This window comes from Solanum pennellii, chromosome 3 (assembly GCF_001406875.1).
Source record: "Solanum pennellii chromosome 3, SPENNV200".
Classification (NCBI taxonomy): Eukaryota; Viridiplantae; Streptophyta; class Magnoliopsida; order Solanales; family Solanaceae; genus Solanum; species Solanum pennellii.
In genome coordinates, this window is record NC_028639.1 from 2,168,604 (window position 1) to 2,193,333 (window position 24,730).

Below are 24,730 nucleotides of genomic sequence, written 5' to 3' on the forward strand. Positions count from 1 at the left end.
TTGTATCCTTTTGACGATGTCGTTTTATTCTTCCCGAAAAAAAATGAGAAAAAACCCAGATGAGATATTACTATAAAACTTAACCCTAGCCTCAGAAACTTCAAAATTCCACAAAATCTCACGATAAATCAAACAGATCTCTCTCTCTTTTCTGCAACTTCCGTTGATAATTCGTTTCTCCATGTAAGTTTTCCCTCGTATTTCTCTCTCTATTTCTGTTTTCTCTCTCTTTCAATTTCTGTTTCGCTGTTCAAAAATGGTAGAAATCGACACTGTACACTATAGCACTTCCTCATTTGAGCTTGCGAGTTCATCATCAATGGTGACTAAAAATTATTGTTTCATCTTCTACCTGGAAATTGAACTACTATCGGATGAAGTTTTAATGGTGATTGTTCAGAAATTAACAGTTTGAAATTGATTTAGTTTACTAATTTATGATGTATCTTCTCTTTGATTTTTACCCGAAACGCTGTTATTGCTTAGGTTTGTGTAGCATCAGTCTACTGCGAAGCGAATCCCTCCACAACATAACTAGTAAGTCACTGAACTTCCTTTTGTTATTTCGATTTGAAAAAAAAACTCCGGAATTATCGTTTAGTTAATTTGGAGTGAGCTTCGTGAGTTATTACTCCAGTTCACTTGGGACTTATTTTATGGCTTTGATGATTCTTGATTATACTTTTTGTTATAATGTTGTACCTGGGATAAGGTAGAATCAGAAGTATGTACATCTCTAGCCTTAATGAAGCTAGAGCTTTATATAGGTCTGTCTTCTCTTTTGTTTGTCCCGACTTTGAAAGGGAATGAAACATGATTACAAACTTCAGATAAGCTCAGTAATAAAATTGATTAGTATGATGAAATCTGCAAAAAGCATAATCATTAAATCTAGATTGCTGTTTGAGTAAATATGTTGCTTGCATCAAGTTTTTAGCTCTATCCATTGATCTTCTAATGGTAGTTAAGTCTAAATTTCTTTGATGTAAGAACTTTTTTGTCATTAATTTTCCTTTTCAATTAGGATTCAAAAGTATTTCTATGTGTGGTAAATGTTGTGTTAGTCAATCTGTATCCATCTAAAAATGCAAAAACAAAAAAAGTCTTACTTATCAGTAATCATATCTTGGTAAATAAGTTTGTTGGATGTTGATTGTTGTGGCCTGTTATATATCAACGTTTGTACTTTTTTTTCACTTTCAACAATACGTCACCCATGGATCTCGATCCAAAACTCTTACCGGAGCCACCATCAACTCTTGATAAAATTGTGATGTATCATAATATTGAAACGAAGGCAATAAAAATTAATTTAAGAAACAAAAACAACTAGATACATTAAAAAACTGAACCCATATGCATAAGAAAAAGATGAACAACAAAAACTCAAAAAAAAATCAACAATTTGATCTGCTGAAAGCAAAATGATGAAGAAATCCTTTTATGCTTTCTCTTTTGCTCTGTATAAACTCCCGTAGTTTTTCTTCACTTTCATCAATGGAGTCACTCATGAATTCGTCTACAACTATAATGTTTAGTGTATGTGTTCTTCAAAAGATTTTTGGAATTTGATAAATTTGTTTCATCACTAAATCATTCATACAATTGCTTCCTTAACTTGCTACCTTACATATTTAGGTCAATATAACATATAACTACTCGATGAACAGTAAAGATGTTAAAAGTGATAGTGGCAGCAACTTGGTAGCAAAACGGCAACAACCGCCTCATTCCACAACCAACAACTCTTATGCATTAATTGTATAGTACAACCAATTTTAGTGGAATATGGAATTCTCTAAAGCTATTGCATTCTATTTTTTGTTGGTCTATAAATATGATTATCGAAATTTGAATATTTGATTGACTGCAGAGAGAAATCTATTGAACTTTAAATTGAGATGAATATTGTAATTGATAAGATTGTGGGAGTGAAAATAGAAAGGGCTAAAGGAGAGAAAAGGAATGAGGAAACGTGAGTTTGAGCCTGGGATAGTTATGTATCTGGAAGAATTGAGATTTGGGGAAAAATTAGGGATTTTTGTAATATTTTAAAATGGTAGGGAATAATAAAAAATAAGGTAAGTAAAGATGTGTATATAAGTAATTTTTCCTAAATTTTTGAGTTAAGTTTAAATTTTATTAATTCGTCTTATTTAAGTTTTAGACGTTAAATTTAATATGACTAACTTCTTTCTCCGATGGGTTATAATTGCAATCCTTAGGCCCTTAAATCTTTTTGGGGCAATTTTCATACACAATCCAAAAGACCCAATTCTTGCCCAGTCCACAAAAACGATCGGTATTCGTCTTCTTCTTCGCAACGACGCCCAAACCCAGCAGATAGAACCAGATTGTTGCTTCTGTCTTTTGCTTTGAAATCAAACGACTCTCATTAGAAATTCGTTGCATTTGGTACCAATTTCTTGCTGGACAATCAAGGAAGGCAGCTGGTGAGAGACACAACCAAAAGATACGAAAATAGGTGAAGCTGGAAATTTAATCTAAATATAGTATTGTAGCCACGAAGGTTCGGAAAGAGAAATTACCTTAGGGTTGCGTTTATTTCCAAAAGGTGACAACTTCACCCTTATCTCCTTTCTTTCTTTTCGAATGATATGCGTCTTGTTCTGATTCGATCCTCTCTTATCATGAACTAGTTGTTTCTTTTGCATGTTTAGGTGTTAAAAACTCTTTATGTTTTCCGTATAATGGTTAGCTTGATTCTTAACTGCATGAGATGTTTGAGATGTTCGGATTTTGATTGACTATTGATTATGAATCGGTGATGTAGCTGATTAATTCATTCAAATTCGGCTCTTTGTTTGAAACTTTGTGATTTCTCTCTGTTAAGTGCCTTAAAATGCTACCACTGTTTAGTCTCACTACGTTGTTTCTAGATTGTAGCCCTGTTTTGAGTCTTGATTAAACCACTTATTTGCTATCTTTTCTTATTCGATTCTTTCTTAAGGTTGTGCACTAGTGTTTGGGCTTATTTAATGTTAGTTTCAGCATATTACATGATTTGAATTTGTGTTCTCTCAAGCTTAAAGTCGTATTGGAGCCATGGACGTACGTTCATCATTTATGAGTCATTTGCTTGTTTGAGATGATATATTTTGTTGCGTTCTTGCACTTGTCATGAATTAAATGTCTAGTTGTTTTAGCTTAAGGCTGTTCTATCAAATATGCTAGCTTCACCTCTTGGTCCATGGAAGATTGCGATTTGCGACTCGAAAAGGTTACTCGCCGTCTCATTTTGGGTGTCCATAAACTTTCAGAGGCCAAAGTTTGAAGTATTTCAGCCTTTGGTGGTGGTTTTGCCTTATTGTTGCATCTTTAGAACCTGCTATGTTTCAAGTTGTCTACTAGTGTTAAAATTTACTTTAGCATCTTCTGATATATTCATGTGGACACAGTAAAAAAAGCTTCTTGTTGAACAAAGAACTAGGTTTATCTATTCCTAAACCAAACGAGATCAGTCCAAGCCAGTTACCAAATGATTGTCCACCCTTTCCACTCCTAGTTTTTCTTTCATTTTATTGCTAACTATACTATCTTTATCAAATTTTATAAGCAGTTCAAATTCAATTACTAATACCTGATGTCATTTTTTTAGAATTTATGTTAAGATTTAAATGTTTGCTCCGCCTCTAATTAGTAAGCACAAAAATTTTGTAACATATCTGAGGTCGCGAGTTTCATATCTTATATAACTATGTAAATATTATAACACATTTATAATAACTTATTTCAAATTTTTATTTATTTGACAATTATATCTATTCAAATCATAAATCGAGACAGAAGATTTTTTTTTCTTGGTACTCCTTATGCTTTAATTTACTTGTCTTTTTTAATTTGACATATAATTCTAAAAAATATATAATGATTTTTAACTTTTGTGATTCTAGGATAAACGTATTAAATATATATCGAAATATATAACTTTATAATTTAAACATGTCAGATTGAATATTAGTATTAAAGAGTTATCAAAGCTAGAAATTTATAAAGCTCATTATCATTTGTTTAAAATGAAAAAACACATGAAACACTCATCACAATATGTCTGGAAATAAAAATTAATAGTTATATGTTTGAAATATGTATTTTTCTGTTGAGCTTTATTAAATAGTTGGACTTTTTAAATTCTTAATTATGAGTAGAAAAGGATGTCTTCGAAGATTGGACTTTTAATTTTGTGAAGGGAGAAGGTTCATTTTTTGACAAGGACTGTAATTATTTGATCGATTGCTTATTGTTGTCAACCCACTTCTTGATTCGTTTTAGATTGTGAAGCAGGTGACCTACTGACTCCATGACAACTACCCAGACTTCAACGAGTCAGCCTAATAAAGCTAATGAACGAGCAGCCTCCTCTACTGCCAGCGTTCAAAACTCAGCTTCCTCATTCAAAAGATTGGGCAGGAAATCACCATTTATGAGATATGGACTTCCTATGATCTCACTAACAGTGCTTGGATCTATTGGTCTTAGCCAACTTCTGCAAGGCAGGTTAGTTATACTTAATGTCAAATTACTCAACTGATGTTCGTTTAACACTACAAATTGACGAATATATCCCAAATTTTGCTTTTCCGGCCTATTTGTTGGCACAGCTCCCAAAATCCTAGTGCTAATAATTGTTAACCTTTCCATAATTTCACCAATTTTATGTAATTGTCCTTGTTTAAGTTAGTCCTTGTGTAACTATCTGGTATTGTGAGCTCAGAACTCGATCTTAGTTTGGTTCTGATTTACTTGTCATTGTGCACATTAGTCAAGTTATTCTTTTATGTTCCTTTTGATGCATTTTTCTGGCTTTTCAAAGCTTTCATAGTTGCTGCTTCCTCAGTTGTAACTAATTCCTAGTATTTTCTTTTATTTTGAATAGTTAATTGTAAGTTTTAGACATCTGACTCCATATGTTAAGGAAGCCAGCGAGGGAAGACATTTACATGTTAATCGATAATGATTTTTGGATACCTCAGTTCCTATATAGCAGTCAAGTCCTTGTAAGTTGTCAAGATACTGTTTTTTGTTTTCTCAACTGTAAATATGGCACAACCTTTTTTCTTTTGATATTTATAACATTGCTTCTGTTTGGCAAAAAAATAATGATAAAAGCCAAAATGAAGTGTATTCAAGGCTAAAGATAATAATTGCACAAGAAAAGTAAGAATAATTCAGGAGGAGATTTGCATTTACCTTGTTGTACCTAATTGTCATTTATCTCTTGTTTTAGACCATTGTGCTTTTGACTTCTCGTACCCTGATTTTATATTGACTCATATCTTTTCGGATCACTATAGGTAAAGTGATACTTATACGTGTATTGGTAATGCTACTAACTATTGGCATCCTGCTAGAGTTGAATTTTGGCAGCTGAAGTGAAAGCCATTTATAGGCTATTTCAGTCGGCCTGAGTCTACTATCAATATGACGGCTAGGCATTAAAATATGTCATCTCTTACACCCTATGTGTGTATTTATGTGGTTCACGCCCACTCCAAAGGAGTGTAGCTTCTAGATAGACAAAATTTTGGCATTTTGGTGATCTTCCTGTTTTTTTGGGATAGTTTTCTGCTGTCATAGATTGTGTGCGGTGTTCAGACATTGTCCTATCTTTTAACGCAGCTTAAGACTAAGTGGTGCAAAATTTTGTAGTTCAGCAAGGATATAGCTAAAGTAAAGGATGATCAAGAGTGGGAAATCATAGAAACAAGAAAAGCTCTATCCCGGTATGGACCTGTCAATGCATATAACCCCAAAAAAATTAACTTGGAGGAAGAACTAAAGGTACAAATATATTTGTATGTATGCGTGTGTTGAATTCCTTTCTAAAGCTTACGTTGATGTCTATTTAATTCCTGTGCAGGCTTTGCAAGAGAAGGTTGATATTAATGATTATGAATATAAGAAAATCCCCAAGCCCAAGGAAAGCGAATAAAATAATGTTACTGGGACTCTCTTGTGCAATAATTTTGCAGCTCGTTGGCTCCTTTTTTGGAGAGTCATTTGTCTGATTTATCTGCCAGGCAGCTCTTCCATCCACGAGTTACGTGCTGCCGTGGGAAGTAGTTTTTACTGAATTGTGAATGCTTTTAGCTGTGTATATGCAGGCTGAGTATGTAACTCATGGTCAAGTTTTGAGTTTATGCATTCCATGTTTGAAATAATGTGGGACTATCGTATCATTTAAGTCCTATGTTTAACAGTTGATTTGCTTAGATATCTTTCTATGGTTGTTAGCTGTCGTGACTTGTTTTCTCTTGAAGTCTGTCCACTATACTACTAATTCCCCCTTCTAGTTAAGATTAGCATGTAATACTTGTCAAAAAAGGGTCCATTTTCTATTTTAATTTTCTTTTTTATTAAGTCATCTTCAGTACGTGTAACTAAAGCAGGTTATTTTATCTAATATGCTGCAGTAAAATATTCGATTCACTTCACATTATGAACTTATATTGCAGATTGGGCAGAACTATCTATTAAGTTGCATTTTACATGTGCATGAATTGCACGCTATGGTTTCTCTTACTTTAATTTTTTTTACTCACTGGTTTAATTCGTTGGCAAATAAATAATCTTCTAAATGCTAATACACAACATTCTGCATATTACCTTTAGATGAAGAATGACTTGGTCATCGGCAACAGGTAATCAAATTTTTTTGAACTTCACACTGACACATGCACATAGACTATAGTATAAAATCGAGTCTGGAGCCTAAAGGGTAAAAAATGTTAACAAAAATTTCAAAAAGGTATATGAAATTTCTTTTTAACCAAAAGGGCAAAATCGCTCGCGAAGTAGCGATTTTGTTCCACTGAAAAAAGCAAAATCGCTGCTATAGCAGCGATTTGTTAAATTTGCTTTTTTTTAAAAAAAAAAAAATTATAACAAAATCGCTCCCTCGGGAGCGATTTTCAAAATAAAAATCTTTTTTTTAATATTTCTTTTATACGTCGCTGCTTAGGCAGCGACTTGTGTATAATTTTTTTTAATTAATATTTTTTGCTTTTTTTTTTTATAAAAAAAGTTTAAATCAATTTTTTATTTTTTTTAAATCAAATAGCTGCCAAGGCAATGATTTTTAATTAATTTTTTTTATTTTTTTAAAAAAAATAAATCGCTGCCTTGGCAGCAATTTTAAATCAAATTTTTTTTAGTGATTTAATTTTTAAAAATTAAAAAAGAAATAATTAAAAATCGCAGCAATTTAATTTTAAAAAAATATTTTTTTCATGTAAACTTTTTTAAATAAAAGAAGCAAAAAAAATAATAAAAAATTTAAGGTAATGTCGCTGCATAAGCAGCGACTTGCTTAAAAAGTTTATAAAAAAAAATTTGAAAATTGAAAATCGCTCCCGAGGGAGCGATTTTGTTTTAATTTTATTTTTTTTAAAAAAAAATCAAATTTAACAAAATCGCTGCTATAGCAGCGATTTTGCTTTTTCCAATGGACAAAATCGCTACTTCGCGAGCGATTTTGCCCTTTTGGTTAAAAAGAAATTTCATATACCGTTTTAGAATTTTTGTTAACATTTTTTACCCTTTAGGCTTCGGACTCGTATAAAATCTGTCACATGTTCCAGAGAAAGGAAGATGTAGCTCTTTACAATTTATAGATAGCAAAAACATGGTTTCCTTCTTTACTACCGTCTACCATAAGAAACTTGGTTTTCCCACCTCAGTAAAATTTGGCTGGACACAACATAATATCCTCTTTCTCCTCAATCCTCACCATTTTATGTGTCAGCCCCTGGCTGACAACACATCCAAATTTAGGCTGGATGATGACCCCTCAGGCTGAGAGATTTTTCTAATATTTCTGCTGTAGTCAACGTCTTGTCCTAACGGGAGGTCCAAAAGGTATTTTTCCTTGCTACCAACTTGCTGCAGATGCATCAGTGCAAGCATGCTGATTGCAACCAACGCTGCATTCCCCAAAATTCCACCCACTTCATCCACTCTAAAAGACTTCCTAAAGAAATCAAAACTAGAAAAGAATATATTGAATAGAGCATTTGATCTCTTCTTTATCTGCGTCGTTAAATTTTCACCTGTGGCGCTTGTAGCAGGACCATACAGATTTTCAGGAGAAACAAATTGACTGGCATTACGAACATCTCCCACCAAAGATTGAGCTTCTTCAATGAATTTATACTTCTTACCCGGATGTTCAGCCAATCGCATTGCAAGTACAATTCGGCTTTGCTCTAAGCGAGCAAGTGCAGCATCCCTTTCTGCACGTTGCTGATTCTGCACGGTCTGGTACAAGTGCACCCAAAAAGAAAAAAAGTAGGAAGTTAATATCTATTGTACACATAATATAATATTAGAAGTCAATCAAACTGCGCAGTCATACTTCTTAAACAAAAAGCAGTGCCAACTAAGATAATCACTATGTGAATGCTTCTAGTACATATTCAGCAATAAAGAAGAGGATCTTAGAAAGAGTTCAGGATCTTTCCATTTAAATCTTCATAAATCGAACTTGAAGTACTTCTACTTTAAACATACTCTAATCAATGTAGACAGCTCAAACCAACTACTTGTCTTCACCAACCATATCTCTATACCATCCTAAATGCTTTTTAACTGATTCTGTTACGCATTAGCAGCACCTGCCCAAAGACCCCTCAACTCCAGAGAAAAGAAAGAAAATGCTCTAAAACATCATGAACCACTTCAAGTAATGCAATTGAAGAACAAGATATAGATTGCATTTACTACAATTACTCCAATGCCTTCAAAACTGACTAGCAAGAAAAGTTGGTCTTATGCATAGATCTTTCTATTATTGTCTTGGATCCACAATTAATCCTACGGATCCTTAGGATTGGTATATTCTTTTCTATCCTGTAGTTTGTAGTTTCCCTGAATCAAGCCAAGTATTCCAATTCTTTCTACCCATCCCGTATATTGTCCCCTTTGTTCCGTGTTGAAATAGAACCTTAAGTTATTACTTATTATTAGATTTTAGATTGTTAGATTAGTTAGTGATTAGATATTAGTATTAGACGAGATTTTACGAATTTTTTTTATTTCTTTATATTTATAAGAGAGGACAAATCTCTTTTTTCGATGCGAATTTGACACGACATAGGAGAAGCCGCCATTTATCAAAAATTCTATTATTTTTACTAATAAAAGGGGGTTCCAACATATTAATATATAGTGAAGTGTTCCCCCAGATTCAGAACTTTTTTTGAATACTCACAATCCGTATTAGTTAATAATCCTAGTGATTGGATTTCTATGCTTAGTCTGATGGGAAATAAGATATTCAAATATAGAATTTTGTACCATGACTCCCCAGATGGACCAATGAAATACACGAACCAGCGCAGTTGTCAATGGTAAAACTCCCCAAGTCTACCAGTGTTTAACAGAAACGGCTGAGAGATTCAACCCCGAATATTGGCGTCGTCTCTAGGTTCATATGTATATTTAGCATATCGACAGTGGGTAAGCGGGATTATTTTCTCATGGTGAAATTTATGAACATTTTAGAGCAGCCAATTAAAATAAATCTATGAGTTTATAAATGGTAGAGTTGTCATGAATCATTATTCCATACCCAAAAAAATCGAGACAGCAAAAAAACTTGCACCGAAAGTGAACATATTTCTTAAAGTGACAACTAATACAAGGCTAATATTCTTGATTTTGTTGAAATCCTAGAATAACTCATTGATAATGTATTTAATGTTTTGTTTGGATAAGTTGATCACTGATTTAGCATTAGAATTTTATTTTATTTTTTTATGACAAGGGGAACCAGCAGCAGCTACCCTTTGGGTGCGCACAGGGTAAACCCCCGCTCCTATGCAATAGCTCGCAAACCACATACGAGAGGTAACCCACCCTAGGCAAGCCTGGTGCAACATGTTCGACCCAGAAGGGTTTTGCAAGCAAGGGGTTTTGAACTTGAGACCTTCAACATGGAAGTCCCATTTCAAACCATTGGGCCACCCCGAAGGGTGATTTAGTATTAGAATTGGTTGGCTTTTCTCACAATTATACCGTTTTTTTTTATGACTATGGTGTCCATTATTATACTTTAAATCTTTTTCACTCTTTTTTTGTGGATAATGGTGATGTCGGGACCAGCTTATGCACACCTCGACTATTCTATAGGTACCAACCAGCACAAGTACCAAGTAACTATGCTGGAATTTGAACCCTAGTTTCAAATGAAGTGGGAAGAAAACCATGAGGACTTAGGTTCAAATAAGAGACAAAAGCATCATTGGATAATATCTGCCTAATCTTTGGCAAGAAATTTATCCAATATTGATGGGAGTCAGTAGGTATCGGGTGGAATAGTAGAGGTGTGCACAAGCTCGCCCGGACAACCTTTATCCCAAAAAAAGAACCAATAACTCTAAGTACCAAAAAGTTAAAACTACAGAAATATATGCAAAACCCTAAAAAGGGTACTTCTTGCAAGTTGTGGAGGATAAGAAACTAGAGCTCTCACACTCTCTTTCTTAATTCTATGAAATGCTAGCTTCACCTCTTGGTCCATGGAAGATTGCGACTCCAAAGGTCACTCGCCCTCTCATATTGGTGTCCATAAACTTGCAGAGGCCACAGCTAGAAGTAATGCAGCCTTTGGTGGTGGTTTTTCCCTATTGCTGCATCTCTAGAACCTGCTTTGTTTCAAGCTGTCTACTAGTGTTAAAATTTACTTTAGCATCTACTGATCTATTCCTGTGGACACAGTTGCAGACAGAATGCTTCTAGCTGAACAAAGAACTAGGTCTGTCTATTCAGTAAACCAAACAAGATCAGTCCAAGCCAGTTACCAAATGATTGTCCATCCTTTCCACTCCTAGTTGTTCTTCCATTTTATTGCTAACTATACTATCTTTATACAAAAATTTATAAGCAGTTCACACAGCCATTAATGTTGGATACAACTTTTTAATGCACATGTACGCCTTAATATTTTTTTCAGTGGACATCAAAAGAATAATTTATACCGACCTCAAAGAACACAATTGATACCAACCTCAATGAACGTACGCCATCAGAGATGCATACAGTAAATCTAGAAAAGTCATGCACATCATAGTTCATTTGAATCGAACGACATTGTTCTTTTCATTATACTTTTCAGATAAAAGCCATGAAGATACAAGCTTGCGCAGAGGAAAAGGAACAAGAGTGATTCGTAATTAAGTGATAAAAAGAGGTGAAACAAAATTTAATGTCAAACTCAGATTGTCATTAAAACAGATCTCTTCCTACCTTAACAACACGCAGATCAATTGGGTTTCGAACACGAGAGACATTGTGTTTTTAATTCCGCGGTAACCTAACAACTTATCTCATATTACCTTCCTAATTAGATAAAAAGTTCAAAAGTAGTTGGACTGTTGGGTAGTCAAGAATCTGAAGGTAAGAGTAAATTGTGTTTATGGGTTACTCCAATGCTTGAACTTTGATAATGGTGAGACTATCAATTTTGAGGAAGATGGAAAACAGGGCAGTGGTATGTGGATGCGTTAATGAGTTCAAATTCTGATATTACAGCTGCCTATTCTTTGAAATTTGGGGTTCTGATCGTAAACGGAAATGATTATAGCAGTAGTTATAGTCTTGGTGTGATTAATGTGATAAGAAGGAATAAAGAAAAAGAAAACAAACCTGAAAAAAGACATCTTAAATGTTAAGTTGAATTAAATATATAATCTCCAATAGGAAACCGATAGATGGTGAAATTTATGAACATTTTGGAGCAGCCAGTTAAATAAATCTCTGAGTGTATAAATGGTAGAGTTGTCATGAATCATTATTCCATACCAGAAAAATTCGAGACAGCAAAAAACTTCCACTGGAAGTGAACACATTTCTTAAGTGACAACTAATACAAGGGTAATATTCTTGATTTAATGTTTTGTTTGGATAAGAAGATTACAGATTCAGTATTAGAATTGGTTGGCTCTTTTCAACATTATACCTTTTTTTTTCTTTTTTAATGACAAGGGAAACCCGCAACCGCTACCCTTTGGGTGCGCACAATGTAAAACCCCCGCTCCAATGCAATAGCTTGCAAATCACATAGGAGAGGTAACCCGCACTAGGCAAGCCTTGTGCCCCTTGCTTTCGCTGGCAAGGGGTTTCGAACTTGAGACCTCCAACATAAACTACTGAGCCACCCCGAAGGGTACCATTATACCTTTTTTTTTTATGACTGTGGTGTCCATTATTATACTTTGATCTTTTTCAGTCTTTTTTGTGGATAATGATGATGTCCGAACCAGCTTAAGCACATCTCAACTATTCCACAGGTGCCCACCAGCACAGGTACCAAGTAACTGTGCTGAAATTTGAACCCTTCTTTCAAAGGTTTGCACCCACTTCATTTGACGTTGGCCACATTCTTAGGTGTTGCAGTATGCTATATTTTGTTTCCACGAAGCCTCCTCAATTGTTTTTGTGTGTGTTTTTCCCTTACTTGGGTCGTTAATCATGTTCGGATCATGCTTGACTAATGAATAAACTTCTAACACTTCGGCTGTTCGGCATATGTATGTAATTACAGCCAACCGCCAACCGAAATATCAATAAATCCAATTTTTCCTAGTACTTTTCATTTGGATACTTTGGGGCAAAACTTGGCTTGGAACGTCAATTGCTTCAACCTTTTGTTGAGGTCTCACTAGTGCAAGGGTGTGACCTAGCAGTCAAATGAAGTGGGAAGAAAACCATGAGGAGGTTCAAATCAGAGACAAAAGCATCACTAGATGATTTCTGCCTGATCTCTAGCAAGAAAATTTATCCAATATTGATAGGAGTCTGTAGGTATCCGGTGGAATAGTTGAGGTGTGTACAAGCTCGCTCGGACAATCTTCATCCCAAAAAAGAACCAATAAATCTTAGTACCAAAAAGTTATACTACAGAAATATATGCAAAACATATCCTCAAATTACTTCATGCAAGTTGTGGAAGCTAAGACACTAGAGCTCTCACACTCTCTTTCTTAGTTCTATCAAATATTCTTAGCTTCACCTCTTGGTCCGTGGAAGATTACGACTCCAAAGGTCACTCGCCGTCTCATGTTGGGTGTCCATAAACTTCCAGAGGCCAAAGTTAGAAGTGTTGCAGCCTTTGGTGGTGGTTTTTCCTTATTGCTGCATCTCTAGAACCTGCTCTGTTTCAAGCTGTCTACTAGTGTTAAAATTTACTTTAGCATCTACTGATCTATTCCTGTGGACATAGTTGCAGACAGAATGCTTCATGTTGAACAAAGAAGAACTAGGTTTGTCTATTCGGTAAACTAAACGAGATCAGTCCGAGCCAGTTACCAAATCATTGTCCATCCTTTCCACTCCTAGTTGTTCTTCCATTTTATTGCTAACTATACTATCTTTATAAGCAGTTCACACAGCCATTAATGTTGGGTACAACTTTTTAATGCACATGTACGCCTTAATACTTTTTTCACTGGACATCAAAAGAATAATTGATACCGACCTCAAAGAACACAAATGACACCAACCTCAATGAACGTACGCCATCAGAGATGCATACAGTAAATCTAGAAAAGTCATGCACATCATAGTGTCATTATACATTTCAGAGAAAAGCCATGAAGATACAAGCTTGCGCAGAGGAAAAGGAACAAGAGTGATTCGTAATTAAGTAATAAAAAGAGGTGAAATAAAATTTAATGTCAAAATCAGATAGTCATTAAAACAGATCTCATCCTACCTTAACAACACTTAGATCAATTGGATTTCGAACACGAGAGCCGCTGTGTTTTTAATTCCTCGGTAACTTAACAACTTATCTCATATTACCTTCCTAATTAGATAAAAGTTCCAACATTAGTTGGACTGTAGGGTAGTCAGGAATCTGAAGGTTAGAGTAAATTGTGTGTTTATAGGTTACTGTTTCCAATGCTTGAACTTTGATAATGGTGAGACTATCAAATTTGAGGAAGATGGAAAACAGGGCAGTGGTATGTGGATGCGTTAATGAGTTCAAATTCTGATATTACAGCTGCCTATTCTTTAAAATTTGGGGTTCTGATAGTAAACAGAAGTGATCTAGCAGTAGTTGTGGTCTTGGTGTGATTACTGTGATAAGAAGGAATGAAGAGAAAGAAAACAAACCTAAAAAAAGAAATCTTAAAGGTTAATTTGAATTAAATATATAATCTCCAATTGGAAACCGACAGATGGACTATTTAATTCAATTTTAGCAATCATAGCTTCATTCATTTAATCCTTACACGCTTACAAGAGGTTTATTCAACTTCTTGGATTGGTCTGCATTTAAGGGTTACAAAATTCCAAAAATAAAAGGTTCAAGGGGGTAATAGAACCCGGTATACAATAAGTGTATAGTTTAGTAAAACGACAATATTTTGGGAGGGCCTTTTACCATTTTCTCAACAAAAATACTACCTAGTCTCCATCGCAACTTGTATCAAACTTTTCTCTATGAACACAAAATAAAAATAAGCTGTCAAGTCCTGTTTCTATGAAAATTTTGGCAAGGGATAGTGTAGTATACAATCATACCCATGCTAAAATTGCATGTTACAGTATCAAATAACCACAAGGTTTTTGCAGTAATTGCTTACGTCCTTCGACGTGGACAAGATGGAATTTCAGCACTAATTTGATAACACCAACATCAGCACGAGCAAAATACATAGCTTAAAACTAAAGTTACCTATTTCAAAAATAAATAAAATACATTGTTTAAAACTCGAAGCATGAAAACAAAACAAATACACAGGCTAAGTGTTCTCTTTCTTTTCACATCAATTCCTCCTTTTCCTCTTGCAATTACTCTGTTTTGCTTGAGGATCCTATATAAGATGTACTAACATGTAAGCAATAAAAATGCTAAGCAGCTACTCAGATTATATGATTACGTTTCATTTTGATCGAACTTCACAAGCCAGATTAATTGCAGCATAGCATCACAAAACATCAAATCTAACACATGACACAGCAATAGACAATTTCAAACATCGCCAGCTACATTCATTCAGTCAGAAAATGAAAAACGAATAAATAAAATGGATAGACGAATAAAACAAACAAACAAAAAAGGATAGAAATGAGAAGTTACATGGAAGAACTCGAGCTGGTCCTCAAGGTGTTCAAGTGCGGTCCGGATAGCATTGAGACTCTTAGCCTCATGAACAGCGGATTCATCTTCATCAACAGGAAACTCCTTAACGAAAACGTAACCATGCTTTACCTGATCTCCATTGTTATCATTTCTCTTGTTAGAACGGTGACCGTAAAAGTCATCGGACTTAGAGCGAGACTTGACGGAATTGAGGAATTGAGCTCGAGAAACAGAGTGAATAGCATCGCTAAGTTTATCATGTAAATCCCAGATTTTCTCGAGAACAGCTTCGATTTCGTACACCTCCATTTCCCATTTCATGGAGGAAACCACAGTCTGGAGGGAAAGTATATTGAAAGAGAGAGAAAGAGAGTATTCTAGCTAGGGTTTCTACATTTTACTTAATTTTGTGTATATATATTTTCCCTCTTCTTCTTTATTTGGATTTATTTAGCGCTTCTTTCGCACTACCAACGTATATTTTACAGCGTGGAAACGTGAGGCTCACTAGTCAGGTGTATTTTCATCATCATTATTTCTGTTCAGTTCTGGGTGGTGGTCCCACAACAACAGTTTAATTTTAAAATTTTTTATTTACGTCACATTTTAAGATGGGTCCATATAAATATGTTATTTATAATTAAAAAAATACATTTACAATTCGATCTAAGACGTGCAAATTTGAATACGATACTATGTTAGGATCAGATGTATAAGTATGAATTCAGATATCATAATAACATTTAAAAATTAATTAATTAAAATTATTTATCTTTTGGGCATTTAAATATATAAAAGTTGTTTTTATTTAAAAATAATAAATTTTAACAAAATGTTAAGATACTATAATGTATTATACATTAATTTCTCTGATGAAATTATAATTGATATGTTGTATTTATATCAACAAAATAATTAGAGAGTTATTTAGGGGATGATTATATAGACTAGATGTGATGATGGTGGTTGTGAATATTGTTTAAGGATGGTGTTGTGGTGTAGATAGTAGTTACCAGTAATGGCGATTGGTGATTGTTTATAATAACGATGAATAATGTGGATGATATATAATGCGGTGATTGATAGTGGTAATTTATGGTAGATGATAATAATTGTAAATCAAATAAATTAGTGATTAGTGATAATTATAATAAATTAACGCTAATGATGATTATATTATAGTTAGTGATGATGGGTGATAGTACATAGTTGATAACAATGAACCACAATAATGGTAGTTGCTATTGGTGAACAATGAAGATAGTTGTGATTAGATAAATTTCCTTTTTTATAAAGATAATGTTTTTCAATAGCCATCTTACATAGTTTAATCATCTAAAACACGGACTCATTAAAAGAAAGATGTAATTAGTAATAGTTAAGATACAAACATAAATGGAACTTAAGATGAAATTAGGTACATTTTAAAATGTAGGTGGGAGTTCACCTAAGGTTTTTCTAGGTATAATATTTACTCAAGTTTTCTTTTCAGAAATACTATAATGATCAATAAAGTCACATAATGCATTAATTTAGTGTGTTTTATAAGTCGTTAAATATCGCTTCAATACTTGATGACTTTATATATATATATATATNGGAATTAAAGTTCAGTTAGTCGATAGTTTATCCGTCCAATCTATTTTATGTTGATTATTTAACAAAATAAATATTATTTATTTGTTTTAAACAGTATAACCATGAAATTGTTAAACATCTCAAGTTAATATATATAATTTTATTTTGAATATGTAAAGATATTTACTTTTAATATCTAGGATATCTGCAATTTGTATAAAAATGAAAAAGGAATTATATTTATCTTTAATAAATATTTATTTTAATATTGATCCTATTTTTTAGAAGTTGCCTTTTTTCATGTCCAATTTGTTAGCGTGATAAGTCTTGAAATTAGAGAGCTTAAATCCTAATTTTTTAGAAGGTATATTTTTCAAATCTATTTTGTTTGTAGTTTAGGTCTTGAACATAATTTATTAGAAGGTACATTTTTTAAATCTAGTTTGTTAGTAGTTTAGGTCTTGAGCCTAATTTATTAAAAGGTACATGTTTCAAATCTATATTTTTATAGTATTATAGGTCTTAAAATGATGAGTATACACCATATTTTTAAAAGAACACTTTTTCATGTCTATTTTGTTGATATGGTAGGTCCTAAAATTACATAATCTAAATGCTAAATCCTATGTTTTTAGAATTAAGTAAAATTTTTCATAAGTCTATTTTATTAATAGTTTAGGTCTTGAAATTACAAGACTTGAACCCTATTTTTTCTTAGAAGAGGCAGTTTCTCAAATTTGTTTTGTTAGTGTTGTAAGTCTTAAAATTACAAGGCATAAAATATTACTTTTTAGAAGATACAATACTATTTAGTAGTTTGATCTCGTAAGTTATGGATTAGAACCTTATTTTTTTAGAAGACACAATTTTTCCAAGTTAGTTTGATACGATAAATCTTAAAATTACGAGACGTAAAATATTAATTTTTGTAGAAGGTGCAATATTTCAAATCTCTTTCATTTAATTTGTAGTTTAGATCTCAAAGTTACAATATCAAAATCCCAACTTTTTTTAGAAGGTATATATATTCCAAGTCTTTTCGATTAGTATTTAGTAGTTTAGATCTTGAAATTACAAAATTTAAATTTTACTATTTTAGAAGGGACTTTCCAAATCTATTTTATTAGTTATTATATATAAGTAGATCTTAAAATTACAAGACATAAAATTACCTAATCTTTTTAAAAGGGCATTTCAAGCCATTTTTGTTAATATGGTATTGGTTTAAAGTTTATGGTTATGCTTTAGGCACAGTGTAATTATATCTTAAATTTGTTAAGTTTGAAATTTATTGTTAGTTAATGATTATCAACCCTTAACTTATACTACTAACAATTAATTTTTCATCCTAAAACCTATTATAACAATCTTTTAGCTACTTAATTTTTTTTAAACTAAATTAACATTACGAAAAAAAACTATTTTGACACATTAACATTATGAAATTAGCTAAACAACAATTTCATAATTAGATAAATAATAAACTAATAACAAACAATTAGCATTTATTAATGAACACCAAGTATCTAAGTGATTTTAAGGATTTTTATAGCACGCACTAAATTAGTGTGTTATGTGACTTCATCAATCAATTAAGGTGTGGTTCGATCATAAAAATTATTTAGCATACTAATTCAATGCGTTATAGATAAAAAAAATGAAAAATTTCAGTAAATCCCCTCCAAATTAAGAAGAATGTGCTGATTAACATCTTGTGCAACCTTAATTTTTTTGTAAGTTCACCTTGATTCCTTCTTAATTTCAGTAAACAAAACCAACAATATAGCTTCTCGATGAATCTTTGAGAACACTACTGGTGATTTCAAATAATCTATATGCATAATGGACATGCTTTATGTCCACGATCTATCCTAAAAATTTGTCTAACTTCTCAAATTTTATTTGTATTACATAAACTGGAATATAAAAAATAACATATATTGAATTCGAATGAACACAAACTTCTATATCTAAATGTGTGTAGATATACTGAGACGTAATGATAAATTATAACGTATTTAATTTTTATAGAATCGAGCAAAATTCAAGGTGAATTTGAATTGATATGATTATAAAATGATGCTTTATGCTCATAGCGCCCACCTACATGCAATTATTTTTATCTTCTACGTGTATGATTAAATTTTTAGAAAGTTAATTATGTGTGTTTATCTTAGAGAAGAGTTGAGATTTTTAATTAGGTTAATGAGGTGAGAATAAATATTTTTCAATAGTAGCCAAAGTAATTTAATTTTCAGAAGTTCAAAATAATAGTTTTTCCTAAAATATGTTCTATTTGGATGCATTAAAGAGTATCTCAGATATATTATAACATAAATTGGATACATAAAATGTAGCTCGAAAATAATAGTTTGGATACATTAATATATATGTAGTTCGAATATATTACAAACATTATGAGAGAAATAAGAGATTTAGAAATATAAGAAATATTGAAAACAAAAGAAACATAAGACGTATATTTGAGTAATTTTTTTTTAAAAAAAAAAACTTTGCCTAGATGCGTGGCTATTACTTTTTCTTACTAGTTAGTTATATTTGATATTTCTATCAACGAATCAGAGTGGCGCAGCGGAAGCGTGGTGGGCCCATAACCCACAGGTCCCAGGATCGAAACCTGGCTCTGATAGATGAGAAGGCTTCCGGCGTTGCAATTTTTTTGATCCAAATTTGTATCCTTTTACGATGTCGTTTAGTTGTTGCCGAAAAAAAACAGATGAGATATTACTATAACGAGAAGATGGAAAGTAAACCCTAGCCTCAGAAACTTCAAAATTCCACAAAATCTCGCGATAAATCAAACAGATCTCTCTCTCTTCTCTTTTCTGCAACTTCCGTCTTACCGTTGATAATTCGTTTCTCCATGTAAGTTTTCCCTCTTATTTCTCTCTCTCTATTTCTGTTTTCCCTCTCTTTAGATTTCTGTTTCGCTGTTCAAAAAATGGTAGAAATCGAGACTGTACACTATAGCACTTCCTCATTTCAGCTTGCGAGTTCATCATCAATGGTGACTACAAATTATTGTTTCATCTTTTATTTGGAAATTGAACTACTACCAGATGAAGTTTTAATGGTGATTGTTCAGAAATTAACAGTTTGAAATTGATTTAGTTTACTAATTTATGCTGTATCTTCTCTTTGATTTTTACCCGAAACGCTGTTATTTGTTTAGGTTTGTGTAGCATCAGTCTACTGCGAAGCGAATCCCTCCATAACATAACTAGTAAGTCACTGAACTTCCTTTTGTTATTTCGATTTGAAAAAAACTCTAGAATTATTGTTTAGTTAATTTGGAGTGAGCTTCGTGAGTTATTACTCCAGTTCATTTGGGACTTATTTTATGGCTTTCATGATTCCTGATTATTCTTTTTGTTACAATGTTGTACCTGACTTATTTTATAGGTCTGTGTTCTCTTTTGTTTGTCCCGACTTGGGAAGAGAATGAAGCATGATTACAAACTTCAGATAAGCTCAGTAATAAAATTGATTAGTATGATGAAATCTGCAAAAAGCATAATCATTAACTCTAGATTGCTGTTTGGATAAATATGTTGCTTGCATCAAGTTTTTAGCTCTATCCATTGATCTTCTAATGGTAGTTAAGTCTAAATAGAACCTGGTTTTAATTTTAGAATTTTGAATGGACAACACTTTAGCTTCCTTCTTTCTTTTTACAAGGATTCAAATTGATTTATGGAGTTTTAATTTGCTCGTGCTGTTTTTCCAATTTAAATGCTGGCAGTTTTAATACAATGACGATCATTTATAGTTGAGGTTTTCAAAAGTATCTTGGTATATGATCGAAGAAGCCTATCCGTACACATCACTTTTAGCTTTGCTAGTTAATCGAGATACACTATTGTTGCATGAGTTGAAGATGATCGGCATATTAGGTAGCATTTGTTTGGGGCTTATCATTGAAACCTAAGATAATATATACCTACCTTAGTCGCATATTGACACTTGATCATATCATTGTATTAATTTCAAATCATTAAAGAGATTTCCAGAATGACTGTTATGTTTCATTATTGTGCACTGTGTTATAGAATCTTCTTTATCCTAAGAGGGGAAAGAAAACAAAAAGAATAAAGAAAAGCCCATCTTGGCTGATTCAGAAATTTATTTTTTGAGCAGATAGTCAGACAATTTTCTAACAGATTTTTTACCGACAGTGGTTCGAGAAAAAGACGTCTGTTGGGAATATGCTGAGAAGTTAGACGGGAATAAAGTGAGGTGTAAATTCTGTCTTAGAATTCTAAATGGTGGCATTAGTAGGTTAAAACACCACTTATCCAGACTTCCCAGTAAAGGTGTGAATCCATGTACTAAGGTCAGGGATGATGTTACTGACAGGGTAAGGGATATAATAGGATCAAAGGAACCTCCTAGTACTAAAAAACATAAGCTCATTGAGACAAAAGCTCTTGCAAATATCTCTCCGGAAAAACCGCTTTTATCTGTGGAGCCAATAACTCCAATTGCAAGAATTTTTCCACCAATTGGGCAGGCTATTTCTTCATCTGGAAATAACCAAGAAAATGCTGAGAGGAGTATTGCATTGTTCTTTTTTGAGAACAAAATTGACTTTGGTGTAGCAAGATCTTCCTCTTACCATCAAATGATTGAGGCAGTAGGGAAGTGTGGCAGTGGGTTTATAGGTCCTTCTCCTGAAACCCTGAAAGCGACATGGTTGGAGAGGATCAAGTCTGAAGTAAGTTTACAGTCAAAAGATGTTGAGAAAGAGTGGGCTATGACAGGTTGCACTTTGATTGCAGAAACATGGACGGACAACAAAATGAAAGCGCTGATCAATTTCTTGGTTTCGTCGCCCTCCAGGACTTTTTTCTACAAATCAGTAGACGCATCTTCATATTTTAAGAATCTGAAATGCCTCTCTGAGTTGTTTGATTCAATCATACAAGATTTTGGACCAGAGAATGTTGTACAGGTAATTGTGGATAATACACTTCACTGCACTGGTATAGTGAACCATATTTTGCAGAACTATGGGAATGTTTTTGTGTCCCCTTGTGCTTCACAGTGTATAAATGCAATCTTAGACGAGTTTTCAAAATTAGATTGGGTAAATAGATGCATTTTACAGGCACAATCAATCTCAAAATTTATATACAACAATTCCCCATTGCTTGATCTCATGAAAAAGTTCACTGGAGGACAAGAGATCATTAAGACTGGTATCACAAAGTCTGTATCAAACTTTCTCTCCTTGCAATGTCTATTGAAGCATAGGTCAAGATTGAAAGTTATTTTTAACAGTCCAGAGCTTGCTGCCAATTCTGCTTATACAAACAAATCGCAAAGTGTTAATTGTATCACAGTTCTGGATGACAATGACTTTTGGAGGACAGCTGAAGAGTGTGTTGCTGTTTCTGAACCCTTTCTCAAAGTTATGAGAGAGGTTTCTGGAGGAAAGCCAGCTGTGGGCACTATATATGAACTACTGACCAGAGCAAAGGAATCTATAAGGACATACTATATTATGGATGAAATAAAGTGCAACACATTTTTAGATATAGTGGATAAGAACTGGAAGAACAACCTCCACTCTCCTCTGCATTCGGCAGCTGCCTTTTTGAATCCTGGCATCCAATATAACCCAGAAGTCAAGTTTCTTGGGTCAATAAAAGAAGATTTTTTCAGAGTGCTGGAGAAGCTGCTACCAACTCCTGAACTGAGGCGAGATATCACTACTCAAATCCTTTTATATACACGGGCATCTGGGATGTTTGGTTGTAATCTGGCGAAGGAAGCAATTGATACTGTTCCTCCAGGTATACTTGAAGCTTTACATTTTTGCATTCCATTTACATAATTCTACAAACTTAAAGCAAACGGTTTATTCTTCTTTCTTCTCCTTGAGATAGTAGTAAGGCTGACCAGCATCTTCTACATTAAAGATATCATAGGTCATGTTTATGTTCCTGGTGTCACACCCCTCTTACACATCCATCTGTTCGTCTCCTTGTCAAGACCTACCTGAAAGTAAGACCATTTTCTCGCAGTTTTTGCTGACGAGATGAGGCGAGACCTGAACTGTTGACGAGTTAAGTTGTCCTTGGATCGTAGCTTCTATATGAGTTCTTTCCTCTGCAAATTCTGCTTGTTGTTCTTCTATTGGTGCCCTAGCATGCTCCAGGTCTATCTCAGGGTCTGAATGGTGTTTCTCTCCATATTTAGCCATGCTTGCTTATTTGTCATCTCCACCCCGGCTTTCTGGTCTATGCCCCCCCTTCACGAATCCTTCGGGCGTTGATTCTAGGGGAGCTTGATTATGAAATTATGTTAAGTACCAGCGGTCCACTTCACCTCAGTCACGGCCGGCCACCATATTGTGAAAACCTGAGAGCAAACATTTAGCCCAAACTTTAAGGGTTTTCGGAGCTCCTAAGAGGTATGTCAGCGAAAAACTCTTACATAAATTCCCGCATCTCCTCGCTGGGGGTACAGACTGGCGTTGACCGAGTTATCTCATAATCCTGAGAGGCACATAAGGCTGGACACGTTGAAACCCCATAAGATTAGAAATAGACGAAGAGAAATGTATATCACCTCTTTTGAGGGGAGTGGGGACCAATGATATACATGTCTTCTTTCTGTCTATTTATCATCTTAATGGGGCTTCGGGTTGTCCAGCCTTATGTGCCTCTCAGAGTTATGAGAAAACTCGGTTGAAGTTAGCCTATGTCCTCAGTTGAGCATGCGGGCATATATCTATGATTTCTGCCCCAACATCCCTCTTAGGAGCTCCGGAATCCTTGAAATCTTGGGAAAATGTTCTGCTCTCAGTCTTCTCAACATTGGCTGGCGGTTCTAGGCTTTAGAGTACTATAGGAATTGAGTATTCAAACCTTGCTACAGACGAAAGCCTGGTATTTAAGTTGAAAAAGGTTGAAGAGTGGGCCCATTATCTCGTTTCAAACCTTGGTCCTCAAGGATTGCTACCAGTTTTTGTTGTGGTTGCTACCCCTCAAGTTAAGTAAAACCATAAGTTGATAAAAGCAGTTGTACTTGCATGGCAATTCTGCCTCGGAATACATACATATCACTTCCTGAAAGATTGAATATTCGGGGAAGCATTCAAGTTGGTAGAACTTCTCAAATATATGAAAAACGTATTGCCCCTGAAAGTTGGAAGACAACACTAATGATTGGTATGCATTAACTTGTAGTAAGACTTTGGTTCTGGCTTAAAACACAGATCAAGTTGAAATTATATCGAGTTGATCTGTAACTATGGGTCCCCTGTGGACTGCATCAATTGCATGGACATTCTCCAGCATGTCATAAATAACTTTTAATTGTTCTGTTATAGTTTTCTATCCTCTCGTTTGCTTCTGATAGATTAAAGAAAAATGACTGCTGAGTACACGTCATGCTTTTCACACTAAGTTTTATTCATAGCATAACTAATTTTCAGTGGACTAACGCAACAGAAATGCACTGTAGGTATCTGGTGGGAACAGTACGGTGATGCTGCTCCTACATTGCAAAGAGTCGCTATTAAAATACTTAGCCAGGTGTGCAGTACGTTCACTTTTGAGCGACATTGGAGCACATTTCAGCAAATCCATTCTGAGAAGCGCAATAAGATTGATAAGGAAACACTTTTAGACCTTGTTTACATAAATTATAATCTGAAGCTAGCAAGGTATTTGGTTTCTAAACCTCCCGAGGAAGATCCTCTCCAACTTGATGACATAGATATGACATCTGAGTGGGTGGAAGAAGCAGAAAATCCTAGTCCAACTCAGTGGCTTGATAGATTTGGTTCAGGTCTGGATGGTAATGACTTGAACACACGACAATTTACTGCTGCAATATTTGGTCCTGGTGACAACATATTTGGTTTGTGATCACGTTGACTGCTCACCCCTTAAGTGCACATACACATTTAGTCAACATAATAGTGTTCTTCTTTCAAGTAGTGTGTTTTTTCTTCTTCTTCTTCATGTAAATACATAGTTTGATGTTCTTACCGAACTTAATCAGCAATCCAAC

The 24,730-nt window shown here is 33.9% G+C and overlaps 3 protein-coding genes and 1 non-coding gene across 11 annotated transcripts; 3 read left to right on the forward strand and 1 right to left on the reverse strand.

Annotated features, from left to right (window-relative positions):
• Positions 1-19: 19 nt before the first annotated feature.
• LOC107015116 lies at positions 20-24,727 on the forward strand. Of its 6 annotated transcripts, none has more exons than XM_027915721.1 (5): positions 19,431-19,573; positions 19,881-19,931; positions 20,884-21,659; positions 21,816-22,503; positions 24,179-24,727. In XM_027915721.1, coding segments are annotated over exons 2-5 (1,872 nt in total). In that variant the 5' UTR covers positions 19,431-19,573; positions 19,881-19,930; the 3' UTR covers positions 24,586-24,727. The 6 variants fall into 6 exon arrangements, with proteins under 6 accessions (XP_027771520.1, XP_027771522.1, XP_015070779.1 ...); XM_015215293.2 differs by adding an exon at positions 22,735-22,775 and having other exon boundaries at positions 20,884-22,503; positions 24,179-24,303; XM_027915718.1 differs by adding an exon at positions 19,695-19,781 and having other exon boundaries at positions 19,448-19,573; positions 20,884-22,503.
• Positions 223-6,450, forward strand: LOC107012138 (cytochrome c oxidase assembly protein COX16, mitochondrial). 3 transcript variants are annotated; one of them, XM_027915722.1, is made up of 5 exons: positions 223-388; positions 487-537; positions 4,294-4,518; positions 5,676-5,802; positions 5,882-6,450. In XM_027915722.1, exons 3-5 carry the CDS (start codon positions 4,322-4,324, stop codon positions 5,951-5,953), a joined length of 396 nt encoding a protein of 131 aa, XP_027771523.1. In that variant the 5' UTR covers positions 223-388; positions 487-537; positions 4,294-4,321; the 3' UTR covers positions 5,954-6,450. The 3 variants fall into 3 exon arrangements, with proteins under 3 accessions (XP_027771523.1, XP_015067375.1, XP_015067373.1); XM_015211889.2 differs by having other exon boundaries at positions 4,303-4,518; XM_015211887.2 differs by having other exon boundaries at positions 226-388; positions 4,306-4,518.
• LOC107012359 (plastid division protein PDV1-like) lies at positions 7,536-15,528 on the reverse strand. Its single transcript, XM_015212181.2, has 2 exons — positions 15,107-15,528; positions 7,536-8,277 (listed from the first exon to the last, which is right to left on the reverse strand). The coding sequence occupies exons 1-2, from the start codon at positions 15,428-15,430 to the stop codon at positions 7,762-7,764; spliced, it is 840 nt and encodes a 279-aa protein (XP_015067667.1). The 5' UTR covers positions 15,431-15,528; the 3' UTR covers positions 7,536-7,761.
• TRNAM-CAU lies at positions 19,266-19,337 on the forward strand. Its single transcript has one exon. It is a non-coding gene; the product is annotated as a tRNA-Met (tRNA).
• Positions 24,728-24,730: the final 3 nt, after the last annotated feature.

Coding starts and splice junctions, on each gene's coding strand:
- LOC107012138 (XM_027915722.1), top strand. CDS start 4,322: ATGACAACTACCCAGACTTCAACGAGTCAGCCTAATAAAGCTAATGAA. Junction 4,519..5,675: donor AGCCAACTTCTGCAAGGCAG/GTTAGTTATACT, acceptor TTTGTAGTTCAG/CAAGGATATAGCTAAAGTAA. Junction 5,803..5,881: donor ACTTGGAGGAAGAACTAAAG/GTACAAATATAT, acceptor ATTCCTGTGCAG/GCTTTGCAAGAGAAGGTTGA.
- LOC107012359 (XM_015212181.2), bottom strand. CDS start 15,430: ATGAAATGGGAAATGGAGGTGTACGAAATCGAAGCTGTTCTCGAGAAA. Junction 8,278..15,106: donor ACCAGCTCGAGTTCTTCCAT/GTAACTTCTCAT, acceptor CACTTGTACCAG/ACCGTGCAGAATCAGCAACG.
- LOC107015116 (XM_027915719.1), top strand. Junction 22,504..24,178: donor AATTGATACTGTTCCTCCAG/GTATACTTGAAG, acceptor AATGCACTGTAG/GTATCTGGTGGGAACAGTAC.